Source organism: Vespa velutina, chromosome 24, assembly GCF_912470025.1.
Source record: "Vespa velutina chromosome 24, iVesVel2.1, whole genome shotgun sequence".
NCBI lineage: Eukaryota > Metazoa > Arthropoda > Insecta > Hymenoptera > Vespidae > Vespa > Vespa velutina.
In genome coordinates this window covers 2,813,734-2,832,793 of record NC_062211.1, presented here as the reverse complement: position 1 = coordinate 2,832,793, position 19,060 = coordinate 2,813,734, and the positions used below count along the sequence as shown (strand labels likewise).

At 27.1% G+C, this 19,060-nt stretch overlaps 1 protein-coding gene and 1 long non-coding RNA gene across 5 annotated transcripts; both read right to left on the bottom strand.

Moving 5' to 3' along the window:
• Positions 1–4,149: 4,149 nt before the first annotated feature.
• Positions 4,150–4,509, bottom strand: LOC124956867. Its single transcript, XR_007103385.1, has 2 exons — positions 4,297–4,509; positions 4,150–4,196 (listed from the first exon to the last, which is right to left on the bottom strand). It is a non-coding gene; the product is annotated as an uncharacterized LOC124956867 (long non-coding RNA).
• An 854-nt stretch (positions 4,510–5,363) lies between these two features.
• Positions 5,364–19,060, bottom strand: LOC124956866 (TAR DNA-binding protein 43-like). Of its 4 annotated transcripts, XM_047513209.1 has the most exons (5): positions 18,491–18,622; positions 17,002–17,128; positions 16,807–16,934; positions 16,462–16,602; positions 5,364–11,318 (listed from the first exon to the last, which is right to left on the bottom strand). In XM_047513209.1, exons 2-5 carry the CDS (start codon positions 17,045–17,047, stop codon positions 10,461–10,463), a joined length of 1,173 nt encoding a protein of 390 aa, XP_047369165.1. In that variant the 5' UTR covers positions 17,048–17,128; positions 18,491–18,622; the 3' UTR covers positions 5,364–10,460. The 4 variants fall into 4 exon arrangements, with proteins under 4 accessions (XP_047369165.1, XP_047369164.1, XP_047369162.1 ...); XM_047513208.1 differs by lacking the exon at positions 17,002–17,128 and having other exon boundaries at positions 18,491–19,049; XM_047513206.1 differs by lacking the exon at positions 17,002–17,128 and having other exon boundaries at positions 16,807–16,976; positions 18,491–19,045.

Here is a 19,060-nt window from a genome sequence, read left to right as displayed (position 1 = left end):
ATAAAAGATTAATACAAGAAATTATCTTCTTCGATTTTAGAAAGAAAAAGAAAAAAAAAAGTGATTTCTCCTGCCTAGAAAATGATCATTTTTAAATCTAATTTTCAAGCAGTCGAGAAACTTTTTTTGAAAATTTTTAAGAAATGATCAGGTTTTTTCATCTTTTATTTTTTAGCTATCTTGTTGTCATTATAGCTCTATATAAAGATATAAATAAATGCAATAAAAGAGATCACTTCTCATGTTATTGTACATATATAAATATGTAATGCTTTTTTACATATATATATATATATACGTACATGTACCTGATGTGACGTAATCTCGCACATATTATTAATAATATTTTGTTACGATTGTTATTTATTTTTTATGTGTCAATTATTTTCGAACCATTTAAAATCTATGTTACTTGACAGATTTAATGAAGATTTATAGATAGATATATTCTGAGTGATTAGAATGTATTTCTAATTTTTCTAAATAATATTATTACCACTTCATCGCTATACGTATTATATATTGTAAGTGAAAACATTAAAGTTTTATATGTTTATATGTTTGAAAGAATTATTAAAAAGATTATATTTGAAATTCTACACTAATTATGACGTTTTCTAAACCTATTTATACGTATATATATATATGATTAAATGTTCTTCGATAATAATAAAAAATTGATTAAATCAAATATAATTAAATCTCGGACACATTATTGTTACTATTTTCTAAAATTTCAAACTGTTCGCTTGACAATTGCCAAAATGGTGACAATTTAATTGAAAAATATTTTTTTTACGTTAAAAATTAATAAAATTATTGAATCGATCTCGATGAAATTTTACAGAATATTTATGTAATATAGGAAGATCCTTAATTAAAAATTTCACATAAAAATTGACAGATTATTTTCAATATGGCATTAATTTTATCATAAACATTTCTGTAAAGTTGAAAATCAACAAAAAAATATGGTATAAAATAATATATTAAATATTAATTATAAAAAAAGAAATCAAAATTTTCTGTAGAAATTGAATCATAGTTACAAAAGATTAAATAATCTATGGCAATGTCTCTTTCATTTTAACATAAGTATTACAATAAATAATATTTATTAAATTTGTATATACTTTAGTATATTGTGTTAATTGAAAAATATTACAAATATTTTTTTATCGTTACTCCGATTGTTATTTGCGGTTCATGTGTTAATTTTTTTCGAACTATTTTATTATATAGTCGAAACATTGATATTATATAGTACTACATCAAGCATTGTATTCTTTATTTATTTATTGTTTTTTTTTTTTTTGTAATTTTTAAAGTAGCAAACATATAAACCATATGTAGATTTTGCACTCGCTCCATGTATATTTGATTAGATCAGCACAATTTTTACTAATATTTATATTTGCTCAATATCAGCTCATCTTAAGCAATATCGCAATACTTGAACGACGATCTTTTATTTTTTTAAAAAGTTTATTGGCTTATGATCAAACATGGCGGCATAGATATACATATGAGCATGTGACCACGTAACTACGCTACTTGTATTTCTTGTTCCAACTAGTAAATAAGTTTCTTCTAAGAAACTTTATGAAGTAAGTTTCTTTTAGAAACTAAGTTTCTAAAAGTTACCTAAAAATAACACTATGATTAAACATGGCGACATAGATATATATATATATATATATATGAGCCCGTGACCACGTAACCAGATGACCACGTAACTGTGCTACTTGTATTGTCGATTTTAATATGTTAATGAGTTCCTTCTAAGAAACTTCATAAATTAAGTTTTTCTTCCTAAAGTAAATTTCTTTCAGAAAGTAAATTTCTAAAAGTTTCCTAAAAGCAATGCTATGATTAAAAACATGGCGACATGATATACATATGAGCACGTGACCACGTAACCACGTGACAACGTAACCACGTGACAACGTAACCACGTGATCATGTAACTACGCTACTTGTATTGTCGATTTTAATAAGATAATGAGTTTCCTTTAAGAAACTTCATAAAGTAAGTTTTTCTTCCTAAAGTAAATTTCTTTTAGAAAAGAAGTTTTTAGAAGTTTTCTAAAAGTAACACTATGATTAAACATTGAGGCATAGATAATCATATGAGCATGTGATCACGTAGTCATGTGACCATGTTACTACGCTACTTGTTTGAGTGGATACCAGTGCGTAAGTTTCTTTGAAGAAATTTCCTAAAGTAAGATTCTTTTAGAAATTAAGTTTCTAAAAGTTTTCTGAAAGTAACGCTACGATGTGCTTTGATCAAATGTATTTGTGAGGATTAACGTCATCATTTTTCCTTATCGTAATTCTAATTTGATTGTAATGATCAAGGGCTCATTAGACAGATAAAAGATTAATACAAGAGATTATCTTTTCCGATTTTAGAAAGAAAAAAAAAAGAAAAAAAAAAAAAAAAAAAAAAAAAAAAAAAATAAATAAGTGATTTCTCCTGTCTAGAAAATGATCATTTTTAAATGTAATTTTCAAACAGTCGAAAAACTTTTTTTGAAAATTTTTAAGAAATGATCAGGTTTTTTCGTCTTTTATTTTTTAGCTATCTTATTGTCATTATAGCTCTATATAAAGATTTAAATAAATGCAATAAAAAGATCACTTCTCATGTTACTGTACATATATAAATATGTAATTTTCTTTACATACATATATACGTACATGTACCTGATGTGATGTAATCTCGCACGTATTATTAATAATATTTTGTCACGATTGTTAATTATTCTTTATGTGTCAATTATTTTCGAACCATTTAAAATCTACATTACTTGGCAGATTTAATGAAGATTTAAAGATAGATATATTTTGAGTGATTAGAATGTATTTCTAATTTTTCTAAATAATATTATTACCACTTCATCGCTATACGTATTATATATTGTAAGCGAAAACATTAAAGTTTTATATGTTTATATGTTTGAAAGAATTATTAAAAAGATTATATTTGAAATTCTACACTAATCATGACGTTTTCTAAATCTATTTATACGTATATATATATATGATTAAATCAAATATAATTAAATCTCGGACACATTATTGTTACTATTTTCTAAAATTTCGAACTGTTCGCTTGACAATTGCCAAAATGGTGATAATTTAATTGAAAAATACTTTTTTCATGTTAAAAATTAATGAAATTATTGAATCGATCTCGGTGAAATTTTACAAAATATTTATGTAATATACGAAGATATTTAATTAAAAATTTCATATATAAATTGAAAAATTATTTTCAATGTGGCGTTAATTTTATCATAAACATTTGTATAAAATTGAATATCAATAAAAAAATGTGGTAAACAATTTTAAATATATATATATATATATATATATATATATATATATATATATATATTTGTTTAATCTATTCATCGTATAAAATAATATATTAAATATTAATTATAAAAAAAGAAATCAAAATTTTCTGTAAAAATTGAATCATAGTTACAAAAGATTAAATAATCTATGGCAATGTCTGTTTCATTTTGACGTGAGTTATGATAAATAATATTTATCAAATTTTTATATATTTCAATATATTGTGCTAATTGAAAAATATTTTACAAATATTTTTCAAATAATTAATAAGATCCTTCTTCGTCATATAAAAATAAATTGTCATTAATTATAAACAGAATCCAATAACAACAACAAAAAGTAATAATAAAAATTTAGTTAAATAGAATAATTTAATACTGATCAATTTTGACTTTTCCAATAAATAATTACTATTCAGACGAAGTAATTTATGTGCTTAAAAATACTAAACATTACATCTAAGATTCTTCATCATCATGTACCAATGAATTGTCTCGTTTTAGTTATAAGCAGACCTGAGCAACAAAAAGATAACATAAATCTACTGGTAAGAAAAGAAAAGGGAAAAAAAAAAAAAAAAAAAAAAAAGATAAAGAAAAAAGAAGGAAGAAAGAAAAAAAAGTAAAAAAAAAAAGAGAGAGAGAGAAAGAGAGAGAGAGAAATAAAATTAATGGAATAATTTAAAGACATACTTACCACGAATTCCGAGAATTATAAAATACTTTTGGTCAAGTATAAGTTTCCCTTCTCTCTGGCATCTGGTATTGCAATTTCGTATGTACATTTTGCGTGTTACAGAAGATTATCCATTTGCATGTAGGAGTTGATGCCTGAAAAAGAAGAAATTTATAACAAATCTGTGACCCCTTTTGAAAAACTATTTCTTTTATATATTTCTGATTAAATATCATAACTTGACAACACGCTTACGAAAAAATCCATGCTTTCAAATCCATTCGCTCTCAACGTCTAATACAACTTCTCTCGAGCTGGCGCAGCACATCCAAGTATTTCACGTAAACTTCTTTTTTCTTTCTCTCTCACTTCTCTCACCTCTCTCTCCCTTTCTTTCGCTCTTTCTCTCTCTCTCTCGCTCTTTCTCTCTCTTTCTCTCTCTCTCTCTCCCTCACTCCCTTTCTTTAATTTTTTATTTTTTTATTTTTTATTATTATTATTATTATTTTTTTTTTTTTTTAAATTAATTGTATACTGGAATCCTCATTGTTAATTTTCAAATTTAAAAATAATATCTTAAAGATTGTACTAAAAAAATAAAATAAAAGGAAACTATTGGAAATCATCAAGTCAATGGAAATTGAATTGTATTCCATTAAAATGACATATCTCATTGGTCGTATCCTAGAAGAAAAAACTTTAGTAAGGAAATTCAGGATAGCAGGCAGTTGAATTCCACAGTTTCACCTGTAATTTTTCTACTTGTTGTGATTACAAATATTTTATTCTCCTATAAATATTAGAATGAAGATATTAGAAAAAGAAGAATAATGCGGGTGTGACAATGCAACAGTAATAGTTGCAATCTTATGAGATAAAACAAATCTCCTATGTCCTATAAATCCTCATAGAGATAATAATTATGAAAAATCTTTCATACGACATAAATATTAATACGACCAAACATACTTAATATGTTCATTATAATTAATAATACAAAGAAAATAATCTCGACTCTTTCCTTTCGTATTCATGAATGAACATCGAACAATTTCAAATTCAATTATGATATTGAGAAAAAAAATCTTTGAAACATATACGATAAAAAAAAAATATATATATATATATCGAAACTATTCAATTAATATCTCCACGTTTATTTATCTCAACATACTTAGCGAGCAAACTTCACATTCTCTATGCTCATTATCGGAAATATTAATAAAGGAGCAGAATAAGGTCGTGTGTCGCTTAATCGGAAGAAAAAAAAAAAGAAAGAAAAAAAAAAAAAAAAAAAAAAAAAAAAAAAAAATCCATTCTCGCACTTTTCTCACTTCCTATTTTCTTTCCTCTTTCACTCGATATTTACATCAATGTCAATGATACAAAATTTGCACGTTAAATAAGAAGGACATAATTAGAGGCGACATAATTATTACCACATACCCAAAAAAAAAAAAAAAAAGAAGTATCTTAAGAATTCATATTGGAAACATTTCCATAAACTCTCATGAATTAGTCAAACTGATTTCTTTTTTTTCTTTGTAATTAAATTGTTTGCATACGATTATAATAAATAACGTACTCTTTGTAACACACACACACACTCTATCTCTCTCTCTCTCTCTCTCTCTCTTTCTGTATCTATCTATTTCTCTTCTTCACAATTTTTCATCAATAGAATTACTGGTCTGTAATTAAATACAATATTCTGAAAGAAGATATCTTCTTTACAGCAATGTACGCCAATTTTCAAACATTATAGACATAAATCATTATTTTAATATAAATTAAAGATTATTGTAATCAATACTCTAACGAATCGAAATAAAATTTATTTGAAATGAATAAGTAATGCCAAGAATGTTTGAAATATTTTGTTTGTTTGTTTATTTGTTTGTAAGTCCCTTATAACTCTCTATAACTTTATGTAACTTTAAAATCCACAGACATTCAATCCTATTACATTTTATCGTCGAAATATTAATTATTAATTAATATCATAGAAAATTAATTTTTATCAAGTATAAACTACAGTTATATGTAATTAGTTATATATAAATATTTTAGATATAATTTAATGCAATTAATAGAATAAATTTTTTCACATAAACTTTCATATAAATTTCCAAATTCAGTTATAGAGAGTTTATTAACATACATTTCGTACTCGACGCGTATGCAACTCGAAACAAACGATTAACAAAAGTTAAACGAATGAAACTGTTTACATGATATATATATATAAACATATTTTGTCACAAGTTTCGTTTTCGTTAACTTTCATTTTATTATTTCATACGAGAATACACGTTTCGAGATAACGAAATGTAAAATTAGGGAATCATTACGTTCATTTTTCATTCATATATATTGTTTACAGACCTCGCTCAGTCTTCTTATTCAAAACGCAATCAATTTCTCATTTATAAAAATCGACTCACGATAACCATTTTTGTATTTATTTTCGCAAGATTTACATAATCATTTGATTACTTTTTTTATTTCTTTCTTTTCTCTCTCTCTCTCTCTCTCTCGCTCTCTTTTTCTCTCTCTCTCTCTCTCTCCCTTCATTTTCTATCCTTTTTTTTTTTATTATTATTATTTTAAACAATAATTACCGATTTCAAGATGCTGAAGTAATAACTGTATTTTCTAACGTTCAGTACTATATTATATGAAAATAAAAATTAAAGTAATGGAAAAGAATCTTTTAATATTGCACGAATTGTTTCAAAAAAGTCCGTGTCAAGAATTTTTATTTACTGGTTTGAGGGTTTTTGATTATAACGATAATTTTAAATATATTTATTACATTACAATGATTTGTCCTTTGAATACCATAAAAAAAAAAATATATATATGCATGTATATATGTATTGAATTTCAATATTGCTTATCAGATAAAAAAAAGAAAAAGAAAAGAAACTTAAATTACAGAACATTCTTGTAAAGATGGTTTCTTAAAAAATACACACTGTTCATCGTTAGAATCAATAACCCATTCACTGCTCATTCTTTCTTTCATCGCAATCATTTAAGAGATGAGAATATCAAATGCGTGTACAATATTACAATTCTTTACAGTTATTTACAAACATCATGAAAAATCTGCATTCGATTTTGTTTTTTTTTCTTTTCTTTTTTTTTTTTTTTTTTTTTTTTTTTTTTTTTTTATTACTCAAGACATGCTTCCCATTAATAATCACTTTCACTTTTTCCTAATTTCTATATAGCTGGTCTATTAATACTCACTACAATCATGCACTTGATAAAATCATAAGGGAGATATTAAATTATATGAATAATGCCCTATATAAAGAAATAACTGTAAGAATTATTGATGTTATGCTATTTTTCGCTGAATGTGTGTACGACAAATCTTACATATTATTCATTCATATTCAACTAATGATTTGAAATAAATCAGGCATTATTTTTAATAGACTAGAAAATATTCGCAAACTGTATTTGAAAAGTTTCCTTCTGCTACAGTCTTCGTATGTTAAATATGGCTTACAGATTATAAATCTAGAACTTCAACAAATAAATTCTATTTAACATTTTATCGATTTCATTTCCCATTATCTATATAAACACTCAAACACATCAGCCAAAAAGACATATCAAACACACAAATGACTGTGCATCATTCAAATGACTTGAAATATAACTCACTGCTCATCTCACATTATTCATTCATTAAACAAACATCTTTTTTTTTTCCTTTTTCTTTCTCATGTTAAATACACTTCTTTCAACATTTCATGCCTGTAATTCTCATAGTCAATCACTATTAACAAAATCATTCATCGACATACACACAAACACCGATTCAGAAAAAGATTCAAACTCTATGAAATTATCCCTGCATTGAATAAAAAGTGATGAGAATGTTAGACTTTTCAAAGTAAACTGAGTGTTTCTCTATGAAGTTTGGGGAAAGGCAAAAAAAAGAAATAGATTTCATCGTAAAGAAGGAAACAGTGTAAATTGGGTGATTTACATTAAATTTTTGTATAACCAGTGCTACAGTAAAAGCACCTTTACATACTATTTATTAAAAGATTCGTACTCTCTAGATGATATTAGAGAAGTACAAATATTAATATAAGCCAAGTAAGGTGCATTTTGCTGCATCAATGTTTATTTATCAAATAAATAGCACAACAGTGAAAGATGATGTATAAGGATTTTTTTATTTTTCGACAATGTAATCATAAGATATTAGCATTCTGGAATAGCAGATCTAGATAACTTCAATGAAACATACAGTGAGATTATGAAATATATGCTTTTCTAAAGTTTCTTGCGCCATCATCTTTTTTGTATGTTAAAGTTATTGACTACAATTGTGAATTGTGAAATTCATTGTTTATTCTGATCTTTGGAAAACAAACACCCATGACCTGCAAAATTGTCCTTTAGAGAAAGAGAATTATCAAGTCTTTCATCACAAAACTTTCCTTCAAAATTTGAAGCACTAGAGAATTATAAAATCCTTGAATTTACTCGACTCATTCAATTGAAACAACTACCAATCCAAATGCTTCCTTTCACACACAATCAATCAATAATTTTGACACACCCGCACACCAATGTAAAATACTAATCATACTCGCACACGTAATAATTGTTTGTGTGTCGCACTAAATATTACGAAAAATGTAAACAACTTTATGCAAATCTCAGGTAGCTGCGACCAAACTATACGCAGCCTCACGCATATCCTGACTACACACCCACTCACTTCCACCCTAAGTAAATAGTATTCATTAGAAACAGTTATTCTCTAATATAATTTCTTTTTTTTTTTTTTTTTTTTTTTAATTCTGGACGATATATTTTATATCCGTAAAAAAAAAGAAAAGGAAAAAAAAAAAAAAAGAAGAAGAAGAAGTAAAAAGAAAAAAGAAAAAAGTATGCACATGAAACAAACTTTCTATATGTATAATTTTATAAGGGTAATTGTCAAACATAAGAGCATATTTTGCATTAATCAATGCAAATAACAACTATTATGCTCAAATATGTTATATGTGTGAATAATGAAAATATTTAATGACAACAAATACCCATAAAGTTGTACGTCACTATTTTATATGTACGTGTAAGTATATATGAAAGAACGCACAACACATATACCCAGAGAAAGTCTCAATGCACTTCATTTCTTCAGAAGAAAGTTCTCAATTATTTTATCTTGTACAATAATTAAAAAATATATATGTAAGAATGATTTTTCAATGATGTGGTCACATATAAAATTATGACAAAGATATTTAATCTATATGCAGTGTATTCAAGCATTCATAATGTTTAATGGAATTAAGAAATCATCGGAACTTAATATATTTGATTATTAATAAACGTGCAGCTCACATTATGTGACCGATTTAAGATATATATATATATATATATATATATATATATATATATATATACATATATATACACATAGATATATATATCTATATACACATAGATACATATATATATATATATACATACATAGATACATATATATATATATATAAATATGTATATATCTGTATATAATGCTGCAACATTATAAAATATTTGATAGAATGAAAATTTGAAATGGCTATTTGAAATCAATTAACTATTTCTGTTATCTGTACAAGAAAAATATGTAAATTATCAATGTGAGGATACAACTTATTCATCAGCAACCTATTACTTCATTAAGCTATATAACTCCTATATAATCACTCAATGAACTATTATTGGTAAGTTAAAATATAATTATATTATTAAGTTCCACTAACTTACTTCATATTTTTACATTAAACACTCTGCATCAATCATTATGTTACCTCAGACACATATACGTTAAACACTACATAATCTCATCTATCTCTCATTACAAAAGTTTCACAATCATCTATCTTTCTCCAATGCACTTTACTCAACTCAGTTAGATCACACGCGTATAGAAGACCACACATATTTGCACGTTTAGATGATCAAAGCTATCCGTAAGAGACATGCAGGCCGTATCATTCGTGAAAGCTATTGTGCTAATTTCTCAAGCCAGTAAGAGAGTGAGAGGGTCATAGTATATCTTTTACTTTTTTTTTCTTTTCTTTTTTTCTTTTTTTTTGTTTTGTTTTTTTTTTGTTTTTTTTTTTTTGTTTTGTTTTTGAAGTAATGACGTGCAATGATTCGAAAGTATCATCCGACACACTCTATTATGAACCGATCACATTACGGCGCACGATCATACAATATAGCCGTCCTTTTCTATCGTAATGTCACTGAAAGCTTTGGTTCTTTTTGTAAATCGTTTGCTTTGTACCCTTAAAACTTCCTGACCTTTGCTGTTCTTCAACATTAGTACTTCGGGACTAAAGGAACGGACCCTCCTTCTACGAATAAACTCGGAGTCCCGACCGAGTTTAATCGTATTTGAGAAATGTATTCGATTTTTGATCACGTTGACCTGGATGATTTTGCCAAGCACCCTGGGAGGCGTTTGGATTATTTGGACCAGGACCACCAGTACCAGGATTACCCGTATTACCATCGCCTCCCCCTTGATTCATCCAACTAAGAAACCCAGAATTACCGCTATTACCGATACTATTATTTCCTGAAGGTGGTTGACCTGGGGGCCCTGGTTGATTTGAATATCCTTGATCGTTTCCCTGATTCTGAAGATTACCGATTAGTCCCCAGGATGCTTGATTCAATGCAGCCGCCACTAACGCAGGATTTACTGGTAATGCCGATAAATTTAAGCCTCCCATTGCCAATGGATTGGATAATCCACCGCCGCCGCCTCCGCCATTATTCTGACCGGTAATGCCCAATGCCTGAAGATTAGGCATATCCAAATTACCTCTATTGCCTGGATTGTTCCAACCGTTTGGACCCATGTTATTACCCGAATGGCCCATGTACCTGTTTCCCTGATAGTTTCCCTGTACATTGTTTTCTACCGGTCCAGGTGCTCCCCTACCACGTACGTTTGAATTCACTTGGTTATTAAAATTCTTATTAATTCCGTCTGATTTCGGGGCTGCATTAGAGACATGAACGGAAACTCCTTTTATAATGTGGTCTTCTCCGCAGAGAGATTGAGCCACTTCTGGGTCTAGGAAAGTAACAAATGAAAATGCGCGAAAAGGTTTTGGGATGAACACGTCCGTAACTTCACCAAATTTGGAGAAATAGTCGCGTAGATCGTCTGCGGTTAGGTCTTCTGTACAGCGTCCCACGAATACCTTGCAGGGTACTTGCTGAATCATTCCCTCCTACGCACAAACGCACAATCAGTCAATCATATACAACATATTCACATTTTATCCACTAAAACTTGTGTACAGTGCACATTATTCACAGTCTCTAAATAAATCAAAAATCAATAAGCGACACGCAAAAGATTTTACTTTGAAAAAACAAATCGATTGTATTATTCATTAGTCTCATTTTTTTTCTTTACTTTACTTTTACTTTTACTTTTACTTTTACTTTACTTTTATTTATTTATTTTTTTTCTTTTCTTTATTTTCTTTTTTTTTTTTTTTTCTTTTTTGCTAAACATTTTTATTTTTTTATCTTGTTTACTTATTCACACCGAATATTTTATGATTATTTTCATTGATGCATCAATACCGATTAATCTGCACCAACAACAAGTTTTATATAAATTTTACAACAGATATTTATCTCATTAAAAATTCAAAAAGGTACTGCCTTTCGATTTACATTTAGATCCCTGCACTTTATCATTATTTTGATACTATTACCTTGTAAATTCATGCATAAATCTGTACAATATCTTGTCTGTATATTTTTCTTTTTATGTAAAATGCTGAATCTCATGCTATGTTACATTATCTTAATACGAATCAACACATATATGACAAAATAAAAATATTATTGTGAAGACTAAAGCATTACTAGTCTCATTAAAAAATATTTCTGCTATTTTTACCAAAGGTCATAGATCAATGAGAATATTTCATATACACCTTCTTTTTTGGTTTTAGTTTTTTTTTTCTTTTTCTTCAAATGCTATTGCGATTAGAATTTTTTTGTAATTAATTTTACTCAGTAAAATAATATTATTTAATTTTTGATCAATTTATAAAAAAAATTATTGATTTAAAAAAAAAAAAAAAAAAAAAAAAAAAAAAAAAAAAAAAAAAAGAAAGAAAGAAAAAAATTAAAAGAAAAAGAAAGAAAAAAAAATTAAAAGAAAAACAATATCTAAAGTATACAAACATATCTAGAAATATATCTTCTTTTGTTTTCATATGACATTTTTTATAAATAACAATGAATTGAATCAATAGTATCAATGGGTATAACATCATACTTGAAAAATATTGAAGAAGCAAGCATTATATTTGAAGATATTTACATTGCTAAAACATAGTACGTCAAACATAAGTTCTTTTCAAAAGCACATAAATTTCATGCTAACAATAGAATTACATAAATATTTATACTAATAAAGGAGAATAAAATATATTGCCTAGAAAAATAATTAAATGGATAATTATATCGAAGAATGTTATCATAATTTCGTTTACTTTATATTTTAATTATTATTATTAGCATTATCAATACTATTCCTAATATATATATACATATATATATATATATATATATATTATATGTATGTATATATATACATATATATATATATATATATTATATGTATGTATATATATATATATATGTATATATACATACATATATATATATATATGTATGTATATATATATATTTTTTGTTTTCTTATTAGCAACAATTATAGCTCAATTAGAATATTGATATATTCAATGACAAAACAGTGAATATTTACACAAGATTTCGTTATACAAGGTGAAAAAAAAAAAATAATAATAATAATAAAAATAAAAAAAAAAAAAAAAAATAAAAAATAAAAAAAAAAAAGAAGTCACAAATTATATTACAATCTGTGACTTGATATTCCCATTGAACCATGACTTATGTATTTACGGTAGTAACAAAACTCATCAGTATCTTGACATATCCGAAACATGGTGATCCCTCGATGGTCGATGCTTGTAATAGCGATCGTAGTAATTTTCTTTTGTTGGATATCTTGTAGTATCTGCAAATCTACTATCCACTTCTCTGCCATCAACTGCATATCTGCTGTCAACTTCTCTATTTTCAATTGGATATCTGCTATCAGATTCTCTACCATCCACAGTATACCTTCTATCTATATCACGATTGTCCACTGTATATCTACAATCTGTTTCTCTATTTTCAGTAACGCTTCTACTTTCAGCGTGTCTTACTTCTGAATACCGAACATCTGAAGGATATCTACAATCAGCGGAAACATATCTACCATCTGCATCATAATAACTTCTATCGTATCCATAATTATATCTGCCTTTTTCTGAATAATCTGGTGTTTCCATAATAGAATATGTCGCACGACCTTCATAATTTGGATATCTGGAATATTCTGCATCAGAAGGATAAGTTGAATTGGGAGTCGTTGCGTGAGACACCATATAGTTTCTATTATCGTATCCTGGATCCTCATACGTAGAATAATTAGGTTTTTCATATGCATTATAACTTTGTCCTTCATATTTATATTTATTATCGTCATAGGGATAATTCGGTGGATACGACGGATAATGCGTTGTTTTATAGTCATACTCCGACTCATATCTCGGCATATTTCCTGTATCTGATGAATTCACATTCACATACGTTTTTGCCACAGGTATCCGTCGACTACTTGGCGTATGAACCGGAATAGGTCGGTAGCATTCATTGTGTTTGCTCGTATCATACTGACGAGCCATCATTAAGCCATCAATATTCTGGAACCAGACACACCAGCCCTCGACAATAACATACTATTTCATCTGTAAATTGACACACACACATACGCACTCTCACATCGCAGCAACTTTAAAAAACGTAGTTTATAGTATCATTCCACATAATTTATAATGACCAGTTCAACGAAATTATGTTGTAGCAATAACATTATACCATTGTATATATGAACAAAATAATGCACATTATTACAGTGATGGATATCATGAAACTTATATTGAATGAGTAAGTCTGGATATGATGTTTCATAATGTTTATACATTTCTGGATATCATGATGATACACTAAAATCATACTTAACATCGCTAATGTTTTCTTTTCTTTTTTTTTTCTTTTTTTTTTTTTTTTTTTTTTTTTTTTGGAGCTTTTAAATGCTCTATTTTTTAAATGTATACGAAACCCCACAGCATTTATAAATCTATAATGTTCTGAAAACTGTAGCAAATAATACTATTTCTTTTTCTCTCTTTTTTTTTTCTTTTTTTTTGTTATTAAAGTAAAATAATCATTGTACTATATAGAAACCAACGAAATAACTGTGAAATAGATAAGTACTATAGTCGTACATCATATGTGGATAAAAAATTTGTTCACTCACGCACACTATCACACAAGATCATACTCATTACAATATTCCTTGTACTTCAGAAATCATACATTTAACGCCATGCAAACGTTTATCGTATCATGAATCATCTTTCAGCTTTTAACACACTTTACATTTTTTTTTCTTTTTTCTTTTTTTATTTTTTTATTTCTTTTTTTTAATTTTTTTTTTTTTTTTTTTTATTTATTTTTTTTTTATTGAAAGTGTTTAGGTGCACTGTTGATTGTTTTCCAATATCCCTGACTTGAAAATAAACACGATTAAGACAGCATTTAATTCTTTTTTTGTTTTCTTTTTTTTTTTTTTTTTTTTTTAATTTTCTTCTAACTCATGAGTTAAATGGTGTTATAAAGAATCATCACTGATATGAAAATTAACATATTATACTACGTTTCTTCAAAAGGATAAAGATTATAATACATATAATGTTACTTGAAGAACTTATGACTCGGAAATTCATATAATTTAACCATACATCCACGTCTAAACTGACAACTTCAATCTCAAAACATTCCAAGATTTTCACACTATTCTGTGTCAAAAGCATACTGTATTATATACAAATGAAAACAAACAAATGTCCCAAAGATTCTTCAACATAATCTCACACTCAGTTAACATCCACGCGTACACACACATTTTGCATTTACTCTTTATAAATTTACCACTTAGAATCATTAAACTAAATTCACATGTACAAAACATGCAGCAGTATTTTTATTTGTGTAACATTATCAAATGGTATTATCAATAATATTGAAAATTTAAAAAAAAAAAAAAAAAAAAAAAACAAACAAACAAACAAACAAAAAAAATGTAAAAGATTACTTTTGTTCTCTATCTTTTTCTATGATAATTTTTTCAAGAAAAATATTTCAATGTACTTTTTCTTTCTTTCTTTCTTTTTTTTCTTTTTTTTTTTTTTTTTTTCCATCAATATATCAAACTTGCTGTGTACCACATACATGTGAATAAAGTTTCACGCATTCATCTATTTGCACCATATCAAGTGAGTGTATAATCTTATATACACATAATATGTATATATTATATTATACACATGACATATATATGTGTATTCATGTATTAAAATACATAGATACACATATATATTTAAATACGTACATACATATACATATATCTGTATTACAAATACAAATATATATATATGTATACATAATTGTTCAGAACTACTAAAGTAAATTGTGCCTCTGTAAGTTGTTCTATAGCAATTAAAAAGAAAGATAAATTCTTTTTTACTTTTTTTTTTTTTTTCTATTCGTTTTATTCTTTTTTTGTTCTTTTCTTTCTTTTCTTTTTTTTTTTTTTGTTCTTTTTTCTTTTTTATCTTTTTTTGTTATTTTTTTTATTTCTTTTTTTGAAATACTTTTTGGCATTCATTTTTCATATTTTTTTTTTTGCAAAATATCATATGACGCGATTTACTTGTACATATTCTTATACCTGTACATATATAATATAAAGATACTTGTTTAAAAGAATATTTGTTTAAAAATTAATATTTAAATTTTATATTATTATTAATAATATAAAAAAAGAAAACGTCAGAAGAGAATAATCAATATATTTCATTTTATTTTGCTTATTTTAATATCGTCTTATGATTTTCTGATATTTAAATAATATGCCAATGATAATTTTTCAAAATGCATGCATTAAAAAAGATAATCTTCTCACATAGGCAAAACACTTTTATGTAATCAAAATGCCATAGATACGCTTTATAAAATATACGTGAAATATAATTAATATTTAAATGAAACAAAGCAAAATATACTATTATAATATATGTACAGGGCTAAGGATCATTTGTACAAATTATGTATCTATGTGGGCACTTACAGTTCTTATGGCAGTTTAAGGAAATAATTTTAAATGACTAATAAATGTTAAAAAGAAGAAGAGTTATTATCTTTTGTTATTGTTCTTACCTTACTATTCGGAACCTTGACATCACACCACCTGCCATCTATCATGTGTCGTTGAGCAAGACATCTTAACTGCGATTCATAGCTTCCAAATCGTATGAATCCAAATCCTTTGCTCTGACCAGATTTTGCATCCTTCTTTACCTAATACATATTTTGTAAAGTATTACAAAAAAATGTTGATGATGATATATGATCGATTATTATAAATTTCAATTGAAACATATCTATTTGTATCCAAATATAAATAATGTAATAAAGAAATTCACAAAAAAAAAAAAAAAAAAAAAAAAATTATTATGACAAAATAAAATAATTAATGGATTAACAAAAAGTAATACAACTTACTTGTGCCATTAGAACTTCACCGAATGCCTCGAAATATTCCCTCAAGTTCTGCTCGGTAGTTTTCCATGGTAAGCCCAGTACGATCAAGTCTGTACAACGCAACTTTGTTTCCATTCTCTTTGTCTTAGCTGTGGAATTTTCCAAATTGTCATCAGATTTACGCTTGTTTTCTGAAAAGATGTCACAAACATTTACTTCTATCGGTTAGTTTTCTATTGCTATGCTTTGTTAACAATCTCATAGACCAGTGTTAACCAAACTGTTGAATGTACAGTGTAGGTATGGCCAAGGATGTACAGATGCACGATCAAGGAGCTAAAAGCTGTAAAAATTTATTAAAATATGAAGAATACATTACAAGTTTGATGTTATTTGTACCTATTATGATATTGATGAACACCATGGAAAACATACCAATTATTTGTTAGTCAAGGAATAAGCAGATTTTTAATAGTTTGGGAAACACTGGTACAAATGTTCGTAATCTTTTCAGTACCAGCTATTTTTTATGCGAATATATAATTCTTTTCTTTCCTTTTTAATATTTAATTAAAAAAGTTAAAATTAAAATTAGAAAAAAAGAAAAAAGAAGAAGGATAAAGAATACAAATTTCTTCTTCTTCTTTTTTCTTTCCTTTTTTTGTTTCTCCTCTGAGATCATCAAATCTTTATCTTCATAAAATATTATTCGCATTTTATCCATACACCAGTAATATCATTTGTAATACAATAAAATGTAAAGAACAATGATATATCTTTATTACATAGCTTAGAGAATATTATTTAATGATACATAACGATATATATATATATATATATATATATATATATATATATCATTAATATAAAGTAAGTTTAATATCACAGAAATTAAAATGAAAAAGGTAAAACACGATAATGCCGGTCATGCGTTAATAGATACCGATTTATTAGCTTAGACGAATTATCGCGTTTGATTTGAAAAATAAAATCGGCGAAGATAATTTCGAATCGATATGTAAAGGTGTGAAGTTCAAGAAAGAATTCATTAAAAGAGGAAAAAAAATTAAAAAAAAAAAAAAAATAAAAAAAGACAGAAAGGGAGCGAGAGAGAAAGAGAGAGAGAGAGAGAGAGCGAGAGGGGAGAGAGAGAGAGAGAGAAAGGAAATGAAGAGAGAGGGAAAGAGAGAGAGAGAGAGAGAGAGAGAGAGAGAAAAGAAAATAAGAGATATAACAGCGTCTAGATAAGACGATGATAAATCGTATGAAAGCGCGTAGAAAAAGAAAACGAAAAAGGAGGTAAGTCTTGGTAGGATAAGATAATGAAAAAATCGTGAAAATTTAGTTCGAAAAACGTACGATGGCACGAATCAACGAGGAATGTTCGATCGAAGCCGTGCAGCAGAGGACTCGTCGAAACATGGTATGTATGTATATATGTATGTATGATGTATGTATGTATGTATGATGCATACACACACACGCGCGCGCAAACACACATATATATATATATATATATATATATGTGTGTATATGTATATTAAAAAAAAAAAAAAAAAAAAAAAAAAAAAAAATTGTCGCGTTTGATCCTAGTCTTACGGTCATACGATACGATATATACGCCATCACCAAACGTACAAGGGGGAAAGGCTTCGGGCATCTTAAAAGCACCTAACGCCACACTTGCTCTCTCTCTGATACACACCTTTCGGAAATACACAGAAATAGATCGCCTTGCCCCAACCATTTTCAGGTGGATGAAGCCGTCCCTCAACGAGTCGTACACCACGCATCGTCCGGGATTCTGGATTGCGATATTTAAGGCCACACGTCCCGGGAAATTGAGCGGACAGGGTGGTCAATAAGAGTGTGCTGTCGTCTTCGGTAGGCAGCTCTATAGGTTCTTCTCCCTCGTCTTCGGCGACTTGGATGTAGGACGTCATTTTTCTTCTTTAAAACACACTCACCGTAATTTCTCTTTACCAATGAATTATATTCTTCTTGTTACGTTGTTATTACTATTATTATTATTATTATTATTATTATTATTATTATTATTATTATTTATTATTATTATTATTAATAATATTAATATTATTATTATTATTATTATTATTTCCTTTTTTTTTTTCTTTCTTTCTTTCTCTTTTTTTTCCAAAAAGCGGGGTAAAAAAAACTCTTACAACACAACAAACACACACGCTCGGATTCGCAGTCAGTCACGCAACACCGCACCTCTTTCTCTCCGCGATCATCTTTCCTCTTCGCTCTCCCC